This window comes from Pristiophorus japonicus, chromosome 3, assembly GCF_044704955.1.
Source record: "Pristiophorus japonicus isolate sPriJap1 chromosome 3, sPriJap1.hap1, whole genome shotgun sequence".
In the NCBI taxonomy this organism is placed as follows: Eukaryota; Metazoa; Chordata; class Chondrichthyes; family Pristiophoridae; genus Pristiophorus; species Pristiophorus japonicus.
Window position 1 is genome coordinate 220,410,344 of NC_091979.1, and position 17,838 is coordinate 220,428,181.

Below are 17,838 nucleotides of genomic sequence, written 5' to 3' on the forward strand. Positions count from 1 at the left end.
CATCCTTGACCCTTGCACCAGGGAGGCAACATATCATCCTGGAATCTCGATTGCGGCCGCAGAAACGCCTGTCTAGTCCCCTTACAATAGAATCCCCCATCACTATAGCTCTCCCACTCTTCTTCCTGCCCTCCTGTGCAGCAGAGCCACCCATGGTGCCATGAACTTGGCTGCTGCTGCATTGCCCTGATGGGTCATCCCCCCCAACAGTACCCAAAACGGTGTATCTGTTTTGGAGGGGGATGACCGCAGTGGGGGCGGGGGGGGAATGAATATGATAACTGACTATGATGACTATGAAAGGTCCTAGTGGATTGGAAAACCGCAAATGTAACACCCCTATTTAAGAAAGGAGTGAGACAGAAAGCAGGAAACTATAGACCAGTTAGCCTAACATCTGTCATTGGGAAAATGCTGGATCCATTATTAAGGAAGTAGTAGCAGAACATTTAGAAAATCATAATACAGTCAAGCAGAGTCAGCATGGTTTTATGAAAGGGAAATAATTTCTGCCAAATTTGCTGAAGTTCTTTGAGGATGTAATGTGCAGGGTGGATGAAGGGGAACCAGTAGATGTTGTGTATTTGGATCTCCAGAAGGCATTCGATAAGGTGCCACATAAAAGGTTACTGGACAAGATAAGAGCTCACGGGGTTGGCTAACTAACAGAAAACAGAGAGTCGGGATAAATGAGTCATTTGCAGGTTGGCAAACTGTAACTAGTGGAATGCCGCAGGGATCAGTGCTGGGGCCTCAACTATTTACAATCTATATTAATAACTCGGATGAAGGGACCGAGTGTAATGCTGATGATACAAAGATAGGTGGGAAAGCAAGTTGTGAGGCAGACGCAAAGGATCTTCAAAGAAATATATATAGGCTAAGTGAATGGGCAAAAATTTGGTAGATGGAATATAATGTGGGAAAATGTGAGGTTATCCACTTTGGTAGGAAAAATAAAAGCGCAAATTATTTCAATGGGGAGGGATTCCAAAATACTGCGGTACAGAGGGATCTGGGGGTCTTTGTACATGAAACACAAAAAGTTAGCTTGCAAGTACAGCAAGTAATTAGGAAGATAAATGGAATGTTGGCCTTTATTGCAAAGGGCATGGAGTATAAAAGTAGGGAAGTCCTGCTGCAACTGTAGGTGAGACCACACCTGGAGTATTGTGTACAATTTTGGTCTCCTTAGTTAAGGGGGGATTCTTCTTCTTAGGCAGTCCCCCGGAGTCGAGGATGACTTGCTTTCACACTAATATGAGTTTGAAGGTGACTGATGAGACCATTGCAGGATCTCATCATCATCATAGGTGGTCCCTGGAAACGAGGATGACTTGCTTCCATGCCAAAAAAAAGGACGATTTCACAGGTGTTTCAATGAAGGACCCGAGCTACATCCTGAAGGGTGGAAGATGCCTGTGCGTTCATTTTTTTTAAACATGGGGTGGCTGTTGCACACCAGCCACCACATAGGCTTGACAGAGCTAGGTCTTGGTCCAGTGGCAAGGATTACCCAACACAACTGGAGACCAGCTCTGCTGCACACGTATTGCAGCGTGGGCTGGTTCATGCTGCCCCTGGCCCCGAACTCGTGCCTCTCCTGGGCCCTGATCACGTCCCTCCACAGTCTCTCGCCGCTCCTTCACCCCGATCTCGCTGCTCCTGCTCTATCTGCCCACGCTCCAATCACCAACCTGGATCTTGATGGCATCACTCTTCACAGCTGCGTCACTCTCCTGCACTAGCTCACGCCGTACCTTGTAGTGGCATGCCTCCACGCTGCCCATGGCCACACACTGCTCCTTTTATGGCCCCGACCTGCCTCTGATGTTTGCTCGCAGGTCGGGGCCTCCACACGGGATCTACAGTCTCGGTCACAAGTGAGGAAGATTGGTGGTTGGAGGGACAGGTGGGTGAGGTGCTTGAGTTGTTGTACGCTCCTTCCACTCTTTGTACTTGGCTTCCGAGTGCTCCTAGCGGAGAGACTCGAAGTGTTCGGCACCTTCTCGGATGCTTCTCCTCCATTTTGAGCGGTCTTGGGCCAGGGATTCCCAAGAGTTGGTGAGGATGTTACATTTTTTCAAGAAGGCTTTGAGGGTGTCTTTGAAGCGTTTTCTCTGCCCTCCTCGGACTCGCCTGCCGAGAGTAGTGTGTGTTTCGGGAGTCTAGTATCGGGCATGCAGACAATGTGATCCGTCCATCGGAGCGGATCGAACGTGGTCAATGCCTCGATGCTGAGGATGTTGGTCTAAGAGATAATGCTGATGTTGATGCGCCAATCCTGCCAATGAATTTGCAAGATTTTGTGGAGGCCGCATTGGTAATACTTCTCCAATGCTTGGAGGTGCCCACTGTGCATAGTCCATGTCTCTGAAGCAGGCGGAGGATGGTGACAAATTTTTGAGGACAGCTGAATTTGAGAAGGACACTCCATAATCTCTCACGGTTGATAGAGTCGAAGACCTTTGTGAGGTCAAAGAAAGCAATGTACAGAGTTTGATTCTGCTCCCTACATTTTACTTGGATTTGTCGCACGGTGAACATCATGTCCGTTGTGCCCCTTAGTGGGCGGAATCCGCACTGGGACTCTGGGAGGAGCTCTTCAACGACTGGGAGGAGACGATTGAGGAGGATTGTTGCAATGATTTTCCCTGTGGCAGACAGCAGGGAAACTCCTCTGTCATTACTGCAATCGGACTGGTCACCTTTCTTGAAGATGGTCACGATTACAGCATCTCTGACATCCCCTGGCGTGCTCTCCTCTTTCCGGATAAGAGAAATGAGGTAATGGATTTGCGTCGAGTACTTCTCCATCATGCTTTAGTACTTCGTCAGGGATTCCATCTGCTCCTGAGGGTTGTTTTTCAGTTGTCGGATGGCCTTTTCAACCTCATGCCAGGCTCGTATTGTGCCGAGGTGGTGGCGGGTAGCTTGCTCTGGAATGGAGTCAAGGACACTCATGTCAAAGACAGACTCTTGGTTGAGGAGATTCTCGAAGTGCTCCTTCCAGCAGGCACTGACTACCTCTCTGTCCTTGAGGAGCACCTCTCCGTTCTTGGCTCTCAATGGAATAGGACCTCGAGTGCTTGGGCTGTAGGTGGTCTTGACTGCGGTAAAAATTCCACGCAAGTCGTCACTGTCGGCTAGTTGCTGGATCTCCTGCAATTTTCCACCCATCATCTGTTCTTTAGGTCATGAGCTTTTTGTTGGACCTCAGCCTTCAGTTGTCTGTAGATCTGTCGTCTTTCCCTCGAGTTGTGATGTTGTTTCTGATTCAAAAATGCCTTGCGTTTGCAGTTTATTAGCTCCTGGATAGTCATTCTCATCGAACCTATCTTGATGATTTCTGGTAGAGTAACCAAGAGTCCCTTCGCAGGTGCTAATTATGATGGACTTGAGGGAAGACCTGGCACTATGCACAATCTGTGGCTCCGGATCACTGGAAGTTGTCAAGTAGGCTGTGAGGTGTTGGCTGAATCGGGCTTTCTTTGCAGGACTTCAAGTGTTTAAGTGCTTCAGTGTTGATTTTTCTGCGGCAGCTTTTCTGTTGCCCCCGTTGTTTTGAGGCTACGTTGATGGAGATAACAGAGTGGATTAGGCGGTGGTCAGTCCAGCAGTCGTCAGCTCCTGTCATGGCGCGAGTGATGCGGACGTCCTTGCGCTCCCTCGATTGGACAATGACATAGTCTACCAGAATGCCAGTACCTGGAGCGAGGGTGTTGCCAAGAAGCCTTGTACTTGTCTGTCTGACGAAACAAGGTGTTGGTTATGACCAGACCATGTTCTAAGCATTTTGTCAGGAGGATGATACCATTAGAGTTGATTTTCCCTATCCCTTCACTGCCAATCACCCCTCTCCAGAGGTCTGTGTCCTTTCCAACTCTGGCATTAAAGTCGCCAAGGAGAATCAGCTTGTCGCTCGTTGGGACTCGGGACAGGGATTGTTCAAGGCTGGAGTAGAATTCCTCTTTGGCCTCTACCATAGCTTCCAGGGTTGGGGCGTACGCACCGATGACCATAGCATACTGGTTCTGGGTTAGAGTGAGCCGAAGGGTCATGAGGCGTTCGTTTATCCCGTAGGGGAATCTCAGACGCCAAATTAGCTCATTTTTGATGGCGAAGCCAACTCCATGGAGACAGCGTTCTTCTCATTTGCCTTTCCAGAAGGTGGTGTATCCACCATCTTGTTCCTTGAACTGACCTCCTCCTGCCCGCCGTGTCTCGCTCAGGGCGGCTATGTCGGTGTTGAAGCGTTTTGAGTTCCCGGGCAATGATAGCAGTACGACGTTCTGGTTTGGGGTTGAGGGTCCTGATGTTCCAGGTCCAGAACTTCATTCTAAAGGATGGAAGATGCCTCTGCGTGAATTCTTTTAACGTGGAGTGGCCGTTGCACACCAGCTACCACGTGAACTTGACAGAGCAAGGTCCTGGTCCAATGGCAAGGAGATCCAAAATGATTGGAATATACTTGCATTGGAGGTAGTTCAGAGAAGGTTCACGAGGTTGATTGCTGAGATGAAGGGGTTGTCTTATGTAGAAAGGTTGAGCCTATACTCATTGGAATTTAGAAGATTGAGAGGTGATCTTATTGAAACGTATAAGATTCTGAGGAGGCTTGACCGGGTAGATGCAGAGAGGATGTTTCCCCTCGTGGGGGAATCTAGAACTAGGGGGCATAGTTTCAGAATAAGGGGTCGCCCATTTAAAACAGAAATGAGGAGGAATTTCTTCTCTCAGAAGGTCGTGAATCTTTGGAATTCACCACCCCAGAGAGCTGTGGAGGCTGGGTCATTGAATATATTTAAGGTGGAGATAGACAGATTTTTGAACGATAAGGGAGTCAAGGGTTATGGGAAGCAGGCAGGGAAGTGGAGTTGAGGCCAATATCAGATCAGCCATGATCTTATTGAATGGCAGAGCAGACTCGAGGGGCTAAATGGCCTACTCCTGCTCCTATTTGTTATGCTCTTATGTTCTTAGGTACAGTCCTTCGAAATTCCTAGATCACACTTGCAACAACCTGCGTTGATGTGGTGCCTTTAATGGAGGATATGTCGAGGAACCAACTAGGGGGGGAGGCCATCTTCGACTGGGTGTTGTGTAATGAGAGAGGATTAATTAGCAATCTCGTTGTGCGAGGCCCCTTGGGGAAGAGTGACCACAATATGGTGGAATTCTGCATTAGTATGGAGAATGAAACAGTTAATTCAGAGACCATGGTCCAGAACTTAAAGGGTAACTTTGAAGGTATGAAGCGTGAATTGGCTAGGATAGATTGACGAATGATACTTAAGGGGTTGACTGTGGATGGGCAATGGCAGACATTTAGAGACCGCATGGATGAATTACAACAATTGTACATTCCTGTCTGGCGTAAAAATAAAAAAGGGAAGGTGGCTCAACCGTGGCTATCTAGGGAAATCAGGGATAGTATTAAAGCCAAGGAAGTGGCATACAAATTGGCCAAAAATAGCAGCGAACCCGGGGACTGGGAGAAATTTAGAACTCAGCAGAGGAGGACAAAGGGTTTGATTAGGGCAGGGAAAATGGAGTACGAGAAGAAGCTTGCAGGGAACATTAAGGCGGATTGCAAAAGTTTCTATAGATATGTAAAGAGAAAAAGGTTAGTAAAGACAAACGTAGGTCCCCTGCAGTCAGAATCAGGGGAAGTCAGAACGGGGAACAAAGAAATGGCAGACCAATTGAACAAGTACTTTGGTTCGGTATTCACTAAGGAGGACACAAACAACCTTCCGGATATAAAAGGGGTCAGAGGGTCTAGTAAGGAAGAGGAACTGAGGGAAATCTTTATTAGTCGGGAAATTGTGTTGGGGAAATTGATGGGATTGAAGGCCGATAAATCCCCAGGGCCTGATGGACTGCATCCCAGAGTACTTAAGGAGGTGGCCTTGGAAATAGCAGATGCATTGACAGTCATTTTCCAACATTCCATTGACTCTGGATCAGTTCCTATGGAGTGGAGGGTAGCCAATGTAACCCCACTTTTTAAAAAAGGGAGAGAGAAAACAGGGAATTATAGACCGGTCAGCCTGACCTCAGTAGTGGGTAAAATGATGGAATCAATTATTAAGGATGTCATAGCAGCGCATTTGGAAAGAGGTGACATGATAGGTCCAAGTCAGCATGGATTTGTGAAAGGGAAATCATGCTTGACAAATCTTCTGGAATTTTTTGAGGATGTTTCCAGTAAAGTGGACAAAGGAGAACCAGTTGATGTGGTATATTTGGACTTTCAGAAGGCTTTCGACAAGGTCCCACACAAGAGATTAATGTGCAAAGTTAAAGCACATGGGATTGGGGGTAGTGTGCTGACATGGATTGAGAACTGGTTGTCAGACAGGAAGCAAAGAGTAGGAGTAAATGGGTACTTTTCAGAATGGCAGGCAGTGACTAGTGGGGTACCGCAAGGTTCTGTGCTGGGGCCCCAGCTGTTTACATTGTACATTAATGATTTGGACAAGGGGATTAAATGTAGTATCTCCAAATTTGCGGATGACACTAAGTTGGGTGGCAGTGTGAGCTGCGAGGAGGATGCTATGAGGCTGCAGAGTGACTTGGATAGGTTAGGTGAGTGGGCAAATGCATGGCAGATGAAGTATAATGTGGATAAATGTGAGGTTATCCACTTTGGTGGTAAAAATAGAGAGACAGACTATTATCTGAATGGTGACAGATTAGGAAAAGGGAAGGTGCAACGAGACCTGGGTGTCATGGTACATCAGTCATTGAAGGTTGGCATGCAGGTACAGCAGGCGGTTAAGAAAGCAAATGGCATGTTGGCCTTCATAGCGAGGGGATTTGAGTACAGGGGCAGGGAGGTATTGCTACAGTTGTACAGGGCCTTGGTGAGGCCACACCTGGAGTATTGTGTACAGTTTTGGTCTCCTAACTTGAGGAAGGACATTCTTGCTATTGAGGGAGTGCAGCGAAGATTCACCAGACTGATTCCCAGGATGGTGGAACTGACCTATCAAGAAAGACTGGATCAACTGGGCTTGTATTCACTGGAGTTCAGAAGAATGAGAGGGGACCTCATAGAAACGTTTAAAATTCTGACGGGTTTAGACAGGTTAGATGCAGGAAGAATGTTCCCAATGTTGGGGAAGTCCAGAACCAGGGGTCACAGTCTAAGGATAAGGGGTAAGCCATTTAGGACCGAGATGAGGAGAAACTTCTTCACCCAGAGAGTGGTGAACCTGTGGAATTCTCTACCACAGAAAGTAGTTGAGGCCAATTCACTAAATATATTCAAAAGGGAGTTAGATGAAGTCCTTACTACTCGGGGGATCAAGGGGTATGGCGAGAAAGCAGGAAGGGGGTACTGAAGTTTCATGTTCAGCCATGAACTCATTGAATGGCGGTGCAGGCTGGAAGGGCTGAGTGGCCTACTCCTGCACCTATTTTCTATGTTTCTATGATAATGTGATGCCAGTACTGGCCACGATGCTCCCAGGGCCCTTTGCCGGGGATTCCCAGGGCCCCTTGACGGGGATTCCCAGAGATTTTTGCCGGTGAGCCCCCAGGGACCTTTGCCGGTGAGCCCCCAGGGACCTTTGCCGGTGAGCCCCCAGGGACCTTTGCTGGTGAGCCCCTAGGGACCTTTGCCGGTGAGCCCCCAGGGACCTTTGCCGGTGAGCCCCCAGGGACCTTTGCCGGTGAGCCCCCAGGGACCTTTGCCGGTGAGCCCAGGGACCTTTGCCGGTGATCACGAGGCTCTTCCCCAACAGTGATAAATCAAGGACTCTTAACACAACTCGTAATAATGCCCCTGTTCTAATAAAACCCCCTACGGGATATCAGTTAATACAAGAATACCAACACTCTGTTGAAATGTGCGGACCCCACACTAAAATGCTGATGCCAAACAAGCTTTCAGAAAGGAATAAAGCCAGTAACTGAATGTATTTCACAATTTGTAAACTTTCTTGAGCCTGTGTTTACTTCACGACAATTTGGTTGTTAAAGGGACACTCTGCCTTAGCAGAGTAACACTCTGGGGGGAACTGTGATATCAAATGGACAATCTGCCTCAGCAGAGTAATACTGCGATCTCGGGAGTAACTGCTGTCTCATAAAACAGCACACCGCAAGCACAGCGGCGAGAGATGAGATCCACTAGTAGTAGTATTATGTATAAAATTACCTGCAATGCTTTGTTAGCTTCTTTGATTGTCTCGATTTTGAGTTTTGACCTATAAAAAGTGAAAGGTTTGTAAAAAAAAGATTTCCAAACAGCAATCGGGAATATCAACATACAATAAAAAACAACTAGCTTCATAGTGTCAGGGAACAGAAACAATCTGTCTCCAGGATTAGTTGTGATACTCCTACAGTTCAATATCCTACTGTATACCCAGGAAAGGAATAAATATTAGAGATGAAACATTGGGAATACAGAGTGAGTCAGCATATGATGTGGGACTGACATCAAAACAACAGGAACAGGGAACATAAAACAGCCCCTCGAACCTATTCCACCATTCAATTAGATCAAAAAAGGGGCAAGAATAAAGGGTCCTGGTGTGAGGAATCAGACCGGGTACTGTACCTTACACACACTCACTGCACTAAGTCCCTCGCAATACATAAACACTCAATGGGTACTGAACCACACATACACACACACGCACAAGGTACTGTACCACAGGGGTTTTCCACCTTTTTGCTTGAGGCACTACCTCTCCCATGTTATTAAAATTCCATGGGCCTCCTGTAACACACGTCTTTTTTTGTATAAAAATTAGTTATACAATAACAAAAAACTTATATATGTCATGCTTGGTAATTAAATGCCTCTGTAATTTGGAGGGTTTCAAAGATTCATTGGACAGTACTGGTAGACAAATTACACACTGTAGTTCCAGTACAAATAAAACTGAAATTCAAGTAGCTGTCTTTGTATTTCCTTAATTTTGCAGGGTTAATGACGGCTTTGTGCCTTTTACTCACACCTCCACCTCCTCGGTGTTCTTCCGCCCTGGTTGAAGTTAATGAAAGAAGTTCTGTATCATTGCTCTGTGAGTTTTCTTGTTTTGAAGCTGATGATCGCATTAATAATTTATCCTCATCTGGTGTTTATTGTGCACATTAACAACACATTTCCTGTTCTTTGTAATTTATCCTGCTCTTACTGAAATAGTTCTTACGTAAAGAAGAATTTTATGAAATCCTAAATTTAAATTATGTGCCCATTTGCTGCCCAAGGTCTGCTCCACCCCATCAACCATTCGCTTAACAGTTAATGAACCAGGGGCAACAAGTGCAGTTCTCACTACAGACTCATTTTGTGCACACTTGGTGGGACGAAATTAAAATTCTAGGTTCATGTCTTCATTTCAGAAACTGAACTTCCCTCTTATTTCAATCTGAAAACCCAACAATGCAGTGAAAGCCATTGACTTGAATTATCATAGGCAGTGCCTCGAAATCGAGGAAGACTTGCTTCCACTCTAAAAGTGAGTTCTCAGGTGACTGTACAGTCCAATACGGGAATTCGTCTCTGTCACAGGTGGGCAGACAGTGGTTGGAGGAAAGGGTGGGTGGGGAGTCTGGTTTGCTGCACGCTCCTTCCGCTGCTTGCGCTTGCTTTCTGCACGTTCTCGATGACGAGACTCGAGGTGCTCAGCGTCCTCCCGGATGCACTTCCTCCACTTAGGGCGGTCTTTGGCCAGGGACTCCCAGGTGTCAATGGGGATGTTGCACTTTATCAAGGAGGCTTTGAAGATGTCCTTGAAATGTTTCCTCTGCCCACCTGGGGTTTGCCTGCTGTGTTGGAGTTCCGAGTAGAGCGCTTGCTTTGGGAGTCTTGTGTCGGGCATGCGGACAATGTGGCATGCCCATCGGAGCTGGCTGAGTGTGGTCAGTGCTTGATGCTGGGGATGTTAGCCTGATCAAGAACACTGACGTTGGTGTGACTATCCTCCCAGGGAATTTGCAGGATCTTGCGGAGACATCGTTGGTGGTATTTCTCCAGCGATTTGAGGTGTCTACTGTATATGGTCCACGTCTCTGAGCCAATCAGGAGGGCGGGTATGTCCTGTAGATCATAAGCTTGGCCCCACATTCACCATACTGTACCTTGCACACTCGCCATACTGTACCACGCACACGCTCGCCACCATACTGTACCACACTCACCATACTGTACCACACACAAACACTCGCCATACTGTACTACACACACCATACTGTACTACACACTCACCCCAGCCATACTGTAGCCCAGATGCACTCATCATACTGTACCGCACCAACTCACCATACTGCACCACACACACGCGATATACACCATTGTATCCCGCACATACCAGGCTGTACCACACACACACCATCATCATCATCATATGCAGCCCCTCGGTATCGAGAAAGACTTGCTTCCACTCTTAACATGAGTACTTATGTGGCTGTACAGTCCAATATGAGAACCATAGTCTTTGTCACAGGTGGGACAGATAGTCATTGAGGGAAGTGGTGGTTGGGATTGGTTTGCCGCATGCTCTTTCCGCTGCCTGCGCTTGATTTCTGTATGCTCTCAGCGATGAGACTTGAGGTGCTCAGCGCCATCCCGGATGCGCTTCCTCCACTTAGGGTGGTCTTTGGCCAGGGACTCCCAGGTGTCAGTGGGGATGTTGTACTTTATCAGGGAGGCTTTGAGGGTGTCCTTGTAATGTTTCCTTTGCCCAACTTTGGCTCGTTTGCCGTGAAGGAGTTCCGAGTAGAGCGCTTGCTTTGGGAGTCTCATGTCTGGCATGCGGACTATGTGGCCTGCCCAGCGGAGCTGATCAAGTGTGGTCAGTGCTTCAATGCTGGGGATGTTGGCCTGGTCGAGGCGCCAATGTTGGTGCGTCTGTCCTCCCAGGGGATTTGTAGGATCTTGCGGAGACATCGTTGGTGGTATTTCTCCAGAGACTTGAGGCGCCAGACTGTACCAACCACACACACACTCGCCAGACTGTACCAACCACACACACACTCGCCAGACTGTACCAACCACACACACACTCGCCAGACTGTACCAACCACACACACACTCGCCAGACTGTACCAACCACACACACACACTCGCCAGACTGTACCACACAAATTCGCCTACTGTGCCACTCACACGCCATACTGCATCACAGACATCATCATCATCATCATAGGCAGTCCCTCGAAGCGAGGATGACTTGCTTCCATGCCAAAAAGGGGAGTTCACAGGTGTTTCAATCAAGGACCTAATATTCCAGATCCAGAACTACATGTTGAAGGGTGGAAGATGCCGGTGCTTGGATTTTTTTAACGTGTGGTGGCCGTTGCACACCAGCCACCACATGGGCTTGACAGAGTTAGGTCTTAGTCCAGTGACAAGGATTACCCAAGACTAACTGGAGACCAGCTCTGCTGCACAGACAGAGCACACACACATATCGCAGGGTGGCCCGTGCTACCCCATGGCCCTCGCCTCTTCTGGGCCTGATTCACGCCTCTCTTGGGCCTCGGTCACTTCCCTCTACGGACTCTTGCCGCTCCTGCTGTGTCTGCCCGCACTGCAATCAGTGACCTGGCTTCGGAGCCGTCGCCCTCCTGCAGCAGTGGTATGCCGCCACACGCTGCTCCCTCCAATGGCCCCGGCCTGTTGATGGTCTTGCAGGCTGGGAACGCGCAGATTTCCGAGCCGGGCCACCGCACGTTGCTCCCTCCAATGGCCCCGGCCACCGCCAGACTGCACCACACACACTCGCCAGACTGCACCACACACACACACGCCAGACTGCGCCACACACACACACACACAGACTGTGCCACACACACACACCAGACTGCGCCACACACACGCCAGACTGCGCCACACACACACGCCAGACTGCGCCACACACACACGCCAGACTGCGCCACACACACACACAGACTGCGCCACACACACGCCAGACTGTACCACACACACACGCCAGACTGTGCCACACACACACAAGACTGTGCCACACACACACACCAGACTGTGCCACACACACACACCAGACTGTGCCCCACACACACACCAGACTGTGCCCCACACACACACCAGACAGTGCCCCACACACACACACCAGACTGTGCCCCACACACACACACCAGACTGTGCCCCACACACACACACCAGACTGTACCACACACACACCAAAGACTGTGCCACACACACACCAAAGACTGTACCACACACACACCAAAGACTGTGCCACACATACACCAAAGACTGTGCCACACACACAAAGACTGTGCCACACACACACACACCAGACTGTGCCACACACACACACACCAGACTGTGCCACACACACACACACCAGACTGTGCCACACACACACACACCAGACTGTGCCACACACACACACACCAGACTGTGCCACACACACACACACCAGACTGTGCCACACACACACACACCAGACTGTGCCACACACACACACACCAGACTGTGCCACACACACACACACCAGACTGTGCCACACACACACACACCAGACTGTGCCACACACACACACACCAGACTGTGCCACACACACACACCAGACTGTGCCACACACACACACCAGACTGTGCCACACACACACACCAGACTGTGCCACACACACACACCAGACTGTGCCACACACACACACCAGACTGTGCCACACACACACACCAGACTGTGCCACACACACACACCAGACTGTGCCACACACACACACCAGACTGTGCCACACACACACACACCAGACTGTGCCACACACACACACACCAGACTGTGCCACACACACACACACCAGACTGTGCCACACACACACACACCAGACTGTGCCACACACACACACACCAGACTGTGCCACACACACACACACCAGACTGTGCCACACACACACACCAGACTGTGCCACACACACACACCAGACTGTGCCACACACACACACCAGACTGTGCCACACACACACACCAGACTGTGCCACACACACACACCAGACTGTGCCACACACACACACCAGACTGTGCCACACACACACACCAGACTGTGCCACACACACACACCAGACTGTGCCACACACACACACCAGACTGTGCCACACACACACACCAGACTGTGCCACACACACACACCAGACTGTGCCACACACACACACCAGACTGTGCCACACACACACACCAGACTGTGCCACACACACACACCAGACTGTGCCACACACACACACCAGACTGTGCCACACACACACACCAGACTGTGCCACACACACACACCAGACTGTGCCACACACACACACCAGACTGTGCCACACACACACACCAGACTGTGCCACACACACACACCAGACTGTGCCACACACACACACCAGACTGTGCCACACACACACACCAGACTGTGCCACACACACACACCAGACTGTGCCACACACACACACCAGACTGTGCCACACACACACACCAGACTGTGCCACACACACACACCAGACTGTGCCACACACACACACCAGACTGTGCCACACACACACACCAGACTGTGCCACACACACACACCAGACTGTGCCACACACACACACCAGACTGTGCCACACACACACACCAGACTGTGCCACACACACACACCAGACTGTGCCACACACACACACCAGACTGTGCCACACACACACACCAGACTGTGCCACACACACACACCAGACTGTGCCACACACACACACCAGACTGTGCCACACACACACACCAGACTGTGCCACACACACACACCAGACTGTGCCACACACACACACCAGACTGTGCCACACACACACACACCAGACTGTGCCACACACACACACACCAGACTGTGCCACACACACACACACCAGACTGTGCCACACACACACACCAGACTGTGCCACACACACACACCAGACTGTGCCACACACACACACCAGACTGTGCCACACACACACACCAGACTGTGCCACACACACACACCAGACTGTGCCACACACACACACCAGACTGTGCCACACACACACACCAGACTGTGCCACACACACACACCAGACTGTGCCACACACACACACCAGACTGTGCCACACACACACACACCAGACTGTGCCACACACACACACACCAGACTGTGCCACACACACACACACCAGACTGTGCCACACACACACACACCAGACTGTGCCACACACACACACACCAGACTGTGCCACACACACACACACCAGACTGTGCCACACACACACACCAGACTGTGCCACACACACACACCAGACTGTGCCACACACACACACCAGACTGTGCCACACACACACACCAGACTGTGCCACACACACACACCAGACTGTGCCACACACACACACCAGACTGTGCCACACACACACACCAGACTGTGCCACACACACACACCAGACTGTGCCACACACACACACCAGACTGTGCCACACACACACACCAGACTGTGCCACACACACACACCAGACTGTGCCACACACACACACCAGACTGTGCCACACACACACACCAGACTGTGCCACACACACACACCAGACTGTGCCACACACACACACCAGACTGTGCCACACACACACACCAGACTGTGCCACACACACACACCAGACTGTGCCACACACACACACCAGACTGTGCCACACACACACACCAGACTGTGCCACACACACACACCAGACTGTGCCACACACACACACCAGACTGTGCCACACACACACACACCAGACTGTGCCACACACACACACACCAGACTGTGCCACACACACACACACCAGACTGTGCCACACACACACACACCAGACTGTGCCACACACACACACACCAGACTGTGCCACACACACACACCAGACTGTGCCACACACACACACCAGACTGTGCCACACACACACACACCAGACTGTGCCACACACACACACACCAGACTGTGCCACACACACACACACCAGACTGTGCCACACACACACACCAGACTGTGCCACACACACACACCAGACTGTGCCACACACACACACCAGACTGTGCCACACACACACACCAGACTGTGCCACACACACACACCAGACTGTGCCACACACACACACCAGACTGTGCCACACACACACACCAGACTGTGCCACACACACACACCAGACTGTGCCACACACACACACACCAGACTGTGCCACACACACACACACCAGACTGTGCCACACACACACACACGACTGTGCCACACACACACACACCAGACTGTGCCACACACACACACACCAGACTGTGCCACACACACACACACCAGACTGTGCCACACACACACACACCAGACTGTGCCACACACACACACACCAGACTGTGCCACACACACACACCAGACTGTGCCACACACACACACCAGACTGTGCCACACACACACACCAGACTGTGCCACACACACACACCAGACTGTGCCACACACACACACCAGACTGTGCCACACACACACACCAGACTGTGCCACACACACACACCAGACTGTGCCACACACACACACCAGACTGTGCCACACACACACACCAGACTGTGCCACACACACACACCAGACTGTGCCACACACACACACCAGACTGTGCCACACACACACACCAGACTGTGCCACACACACACACCAGACTGTGCCACACACACACACCAGACTGTGCCACACACACACACCAGACTGTGCCACACACACACACCAGACTGTGCCACACACACACACCAGACTGTGCCACACACACACACCAGACTGTGCCACACACACACACCAGACTGTGCCACACACACACACCAGACTGTGCCACACACACACACCAGACTGTGCCACACACACACACACACCAGACTGTGCCACACACACACACACACCAGACTGTGCCACACACACACACCAGACTGTGCCACACACACACACCAGACTGTGCCACACACACACACCAGACTGTGCCACACACACACACCAGACTGTGCCACACACACACACCAGACTGTGCCACACACACACACCAGACTGTGCCACACACACACACCAGACTGTGCCACACACACACACCAGACTGTGCCACACACACACACCAGACTGTGCCACACACACACCAGACTGTGCCACACACACACCAGACTGTGCCACACACACACCAGACTGTGCCACACACACACACCAGACTGTGCCACACACACACACACTCACCAGACCGTGCCCCACACACACACTCACCATCATCATCATAGGTGGTCCCTCGAACGAGGATGACTTGCTTTCACGAGTTCACAGGTGTTTCGATGAAGGACCCGATGTTCCAATCCTGAACTCCAATTGAGGGGGTGAAAGATGCCTGTGCGAGAATTTTTTAACGTGTGGTGACTGTTGCACATCAGCCACCACACGGGCTTGACAGAGCTAGGTCTTGGTCCAGTGGCAAGGATTAACCGAGACAATTGGAGACCTGCTCTGCTGCACGGACCTAATGTGCACACATATCACAGTGTGGGCTGGCCCGTGCTGCCCCGGGCCCTCGCCTCTTCTGCGCCCCGTACCTTCATCTGTACCACCTCCGCCATGATCTCTCGCCGCTCCTCCCCCGTAAACATTCACCGTATCTTGCCACAAACACTCTTCGCTCATCCACCCCAACCTTCCCACTCCTCCGTACCTGGGTCCTGCCGGTGTTCCTGCCCATGCACCAAAACGGCAACCAGGGTTTTGATGACGTCACCCAGTCGCCCATCTCAAAATCGTTGCATATTTGGAGCAGCTCGCGCTGGAGGTTGATGTGGTATGCCACCTCAGCTCTTTTATAGCCCGACCTGCGGAGCTGTTCTCTCTCAGTTCGGGGGGGGGGCCACGATGTTCCAGGGCCTGCCATCCATAGAGAAGACAGCAGACAAGCAACAAACAGTTCCCAGGGTAAGTAACTGCAACCGCTCACTTAGGAAATATCCACAAGCAATGTCAGTGAACTCAACTCTCCATGTTTCCCCTCATTGTCTAAAATAAGATCCTTACTTCTAACCATATTCTCTGACTATGATCAGGAAAGAGAGAATTTAGTACAAACACAAAACAAAAATAACAACTGGTGTGGTACTAAGTCCTGCTGCTCAACATGTTCTAAGGTTCAACTGAAGGTCGGTTATTAATCAGCAGACCGTAAATTGATGGCAGCCAAGGTGCTCTAGTCTCAGATATTATAATTAATCAGCCACGGTATCCACTCTTGACCACTATTCAATGACCCCTGCTAGAATGTATGAAAATCAAGTGAGAACAACACTGCACGACATACACACACCATACTGTACCACATACACACTCACCAGATTGTGCCACACACACACACTCACCAGACCGTACCCCACACACACCACACTCACCATACCGTACCCCACACACACCACACTGTAAGGGGGAAAAAAGTACACTGGAGTAAGAAGGTTAAAGGAAATTAGGAGGTTCTGAGGAATCAGGAGTTCTTCTGTCTTACGGTATGAATTGTAATATTGACCAGTTATGTATAACTCGCTTATGTATGTAAAGCACGCTTATACACTCGCTTAAAATGGGTTAAGAAGAGGGAGGCAGCAATGCCTGATGGTTAATGAACCATCTGAAATAGCCAACATTGCATTGACCTCTGGCACAGAAAATAGAAGATGAGAACACTCATTCAGTACAGAGAACAAGGACACAAATGTTTGGGAACATAGACTGTAAACAGAATCTGACTCTCATGAAAAACTGAATTAGAATAGTTCTCTCGGGATGAGATAAGGAATCCAGTGTTTTGGAACAAGAGTTATTTCACACGTCATAGGGACTATGGCAAAGTTCACAACATGATTGACATATGTTTCGCTGATAGCAGT

At 50.1% G+C, this 17,838-nt stretch overlaps 1 protein-coding gene across 1 annotated transcript in view; it reads right to left on the reverse strand.

Annotated features, from left to right (window-relative positions):
• Positions 1-17,838, reverse strand: part of rufy2 (RUN and FYVE domain containing 2) — a 119,091-nt gene that overhangs the window by 34,171 nt on the left and 67,082 nt on the right. Inside the window, exons 10-11 of the mRNA XM_070873893.1 lie at positions 16,626-16,647; positions 8,168-8,216 (exon numbers count right to left, since the gene is read on the reverse strand). Coding sequence (XP_070729994.1) covers positions 8,168-8,216; positions 16,626-16,647 — 71 coding nt within the window. The remainder of the gene's footprint in view (positions 1-8,167; positions 8,217-16,625; positions 16,648-17,838) is intronic.